The 3,618-nt window shown below is 53.2% G+C and overlaps 1 protein-coding gene across 1 annotated transcript in view; it reads right to left on the reverse strand.

The window, feature by feature from the left end:
• TMEM80 (transmembrane protein 80) overlaps positions 1 to 1,303 on the reverse strand; it is a 2,992-nt gene extending 1,689 nt beyond the window's left edge. The window contains exons 1-2 of the mRNA XM_014582506.2: positions 478 to 1,303; positions 296 to 388 (exon numbers count right to left, since the gene is read on the reverse strand). Coding sequence (XP_014437992.1) covers positions 296 to 388; positions 478 to 643 — 259 coding nt within the window. The 5' untranslated portion in view covers positions 644 to 1,303. The remainder of the gene's footprint in view (positions 1 to 295; positions 389 to 477) is intronic.
• Positions 1,304 to 3,618: the final 2,315 nt, after the last annotated feature.

Below are 3,618 nucleotides of genomic sequence, written 5' to 3' on the forward strand. Positions count from 1 at the left end.
GGCTAGTCAGGCTTTCGGATCCCAGTGCTGTCAGCCAGCGGCTTGCCAGAGACAAGCTTCCAATGTGAAGCACGTTTTCCAGCGCGGCACCAGTGCGGCTGTCTCTGGGACAAAGCTTCTGAATCAATACTTAATGATCCTGTAAGGCGACACCTGCAAAGCCACTGGTTAAGCCGTTGGAATAAAACATGTCTCTAAGAACCATAGTACAAAACGGTTACTATTTAAAGGCTCAGAACACTGAAGCTGGCAAGTGTGCTGTCACAGAACCTTCTGGCTCTACCAGGCGACTCACCCAAGTACAATCGGACGGCTTCCAGAACTCCCATCAGGAACAGCAGCGTCAGATCCAGGACCAGGTAGTTACGAGGGTAGCCGAAAGCCTGACCTGAAGACACGGGCACAGACCGGAGCCCGTTACCTGCGGCCCCGCGGCCCTGCGGCCCAGGCGTCCAGCCCACCTCCCGCCTCACTCACTTTTATACACCATGAGCAGCAGCGTGGCCGGGAAATAAAGGGCGCAGCACGCACCACTGAGGTAGAGGAGCGCCTGAAGCGGCACGGAGGAGAGCTGGTGAGTGGTTAAGGACGCTCGCCAGACAGGACGGGCCGCTTCTGCCACCTGTCCGGGGGCCACGGACATGCAGGTCCAGTCCAGGGCAGATGGGCACCCCACCCGTGTGGGGGCCACGGAGACCCAGGCTGGGCGTTCATTGCTGTGCCTGCTCCTCTGTGGTCACGGGGGTGGGCAGGGCCCTCGTGGGCGTAAGGGACCCCACCCTGACAGGGGATCTGAGCTCCGCAGTGCAGGCCCCTGGGTGAGGGCAGGCAGACTAGGAGGGTGGTCTGTGCTGGTGTGTGTGTGGGGGAGGCCCTGGATCCAGTAGGAGTTAAAGAAAAGAATGACTTCCTCATTTTCTTCAGGGAAGGTGGTTTCCTTTTGTTTTGGGTAAACACCTGCTGTAGCCATCGCCTGACCTCTGCACACTGCAAATTCGTTTATGCTAAAAGAAGCCCCAGACTGTTCAAAGTGAGAGGTTTTCATCTTCCTGCCACTGGGGGTTGGATGGCAGATGGGGGTCATTCCTGCCTGGTCCTGGCGGCCCACTGAGCTTAGCCAGGATGGCAGAGCCCTCATGGGGGTCTGTGACAGCAGTAGGCCTGAGCAGGGGAAGTTCTGTCATCTCCCTAAGCCTGCCAGGGAGCACCCTCCCGCTGCAAGGCAGAACCGCCTATCAGAACTTTGTGTTAAAGGAACACAGAGGGATGGGGTCACTGGCAGGCTCTCCAGCCGGGCTGCAGAAGGATACCACCACGGACGAGCCTCTCCCTGGAAGAGAAAGGGTGCATCAGGGAGGCCCTGACATACTGAAGCAGCGACAGAAGTGTCCCCATTTCATTCTATAGATCTTAAAAAAATCTGCTAGAGGGTACATGTGCTAGCAGGAGACGAAAGCACCACGGGGTGTGGGCACGCAGCAGTCCCTTCTCGTCTCCCCCTCCTTCCAGGATTTTGGCCATTCGCAGTACCCAGCGCGTCTCCAGCTGCTGGGTCTCGGACAACCTCGCAGCGGGCCACGTGGGATCCAGCCGCCTGAACCACACCACCGGCTGGCCTGATCTGTTTACAGGAAGAAGCGCTTACGGTGGGCCTGATGCGAGGTGCTTCACCACCTCCACACCCGCCCTTGAAGGCGGGACAGCGGGACAGTCCGTGCCTCTCAGGACCCAAGGCTAGAAACAGCCTACTCCTGGGGTACAGGGTGGAGCGGGCCTGAATCCTGGATCTGACCTGGCTTCTGCATATTCGCCACATGTGTATGATAATGTCTTCTGATTTTTTTTTTTTTTGAGAGCTTTTTGCTATAGGGCATGTGTGCTTGCCAGAAAGGCAGAGAGAGACAGAGAGACAGAAAGCGAGAAATCACCCCCCAGGGGGGATGGCCACTCCGCAATCCCTTCTCCTCCATTCTTCTCTCAGGATTTTAGGTATGCATGCACACAAGCCTGGAGTGAGTTTTTTTAAGCTGTCGGTCCGGACTCGAACTGCAGTTGACTATGTGGCATAATGTAACCATTAAGCCATCTGTTGGTCCCAGTCCTGTCTTTTAAAAATCTAATCTCTTGCATCTTTTTCCACCTCTCTGCAGGTCTACACCTACCCTAGTCCTGAATGAGGGTAGCTCCAGAGGTATTCATGGAGCGTCTCCTTTTTTTTTTTTTAATAAAGAACAATTTTTGCCGTAGGGTGTGTGTACTCACCAGAGAGATAGAGTGAGAAATCACCCCCCAGGGAGGATGACCATGCTACAATCCCTTCTCCTCCATTCTCCTCTTGGGATTTTGGGCACGCACCACATGCACCCAGCATGAGTTTCAAGCTGCTGGTCTGGGACTCGAACTGTGGTCGGCCATGTGGGAGTCCAGCAACGTAACCATTATGCCACCTGTTGGCCCCAAGCTTCTTCCTTTGTTTCTGCATTTGAAGAGCCCTCCGACTCACTTAGATACAGGACATGACCTGGTCCCACTGCTTGTCTGAACTGAGGCCCACAATGGTTACACATCTGTTCACATATGTGCATGTCTCTGTATGTGTACAGACATCAACAAAAAGCCTCCTACAAAAGGCCTCAGCTATACTGCTGGGTAGCAAGCAGGGAAGTCCCCTAAACTCAAGTCTCTCTGTTCTTTTTCTATTCATTCATTCATACTACAGTGCACACGCACTCACCAGAGAGAGACAGAGAGACCCGCAGGGCAGTTGGCCATGCTGCAGTCCCTCTTCTCCATTCTGTCCTCTGGATTTTGGGCACGCATGCACATGCAAGGTGTGTTTTTCAAGCCCCCTGGGTTTGGATCTCAAATTGCACAGTCATGTGAGACTCCAGTGCCTAAACCTCCATGGCTCACTCTAGATCCCCTTAAAGAAACCCCTTGCCTTGGCACCAGCAGATGGCATAATGGCTACGTTGCTGGACTCCCATGTAGTTGACTGTGGTTCAAATCCCAGACCCGGTGGCTTAAACTCACACTGGGTGCATGTGCGTGTGTGCCCAAGATCCTGAGAGGAGAATGGAGGAGAAGGGATTGTGGCATGGCCATCCCCCGTGGGGGGTGATTTCTCACTTTCTGTCTCTGTGTCTTTCTGGTGAGTGCACGTGTCCTATAGCAAAAACCTCTCAAAAAAAACAAAACCAAAATAAAATAAAAACTCCTTGCTTTAGTGAGTTTTGCGGGAAAACCAAAATAAAACAAAAAACTCCTTGCTTTAGTGAGTTTTGCGGGTGATACCCTGACTTTTTTTTTTTTGGAGAGATTTTCACTGTAGGGCGTGTGTGCTCGCCAGACAGACAGAGAGAGACATAGAGACAGAAAGCGAGAAATCACCCCCCAGGGGGGATGGTCACGCCACAATCCCTTCTCCTCCATTCTCCTCTCGGGATCTTGTAAAACAAAAAACTCCTTGCTTTAGTGAGTTTTGCGGGTGATACCCTGACTTTTTTTTTTTTGGAGAGATTTTCACTGTAGGGCGTGTGTGCTCGCCAGACAGACAGAGAGAGACATAGAGACAGAAAGCGAGAAATCACCCCCCAGGGGGGATGGTCACGCCACAAT

The sequence above is a fragment of the Tupaia chinensis genome, unplaced genomic scaffold, assembly GCF_000334495.1.
Source record: "Tupaia chinensis unplaced genomic scaffold, TupChi_1.0 Scaffold143624_1, whole genome shotgun sequence".
Lineage (NCBI taxonomy): Eukaryota > Metazoa > Chordata > Mammalia > Scandentia > Tupaiidae > Tupaia > Tupaia belangeri.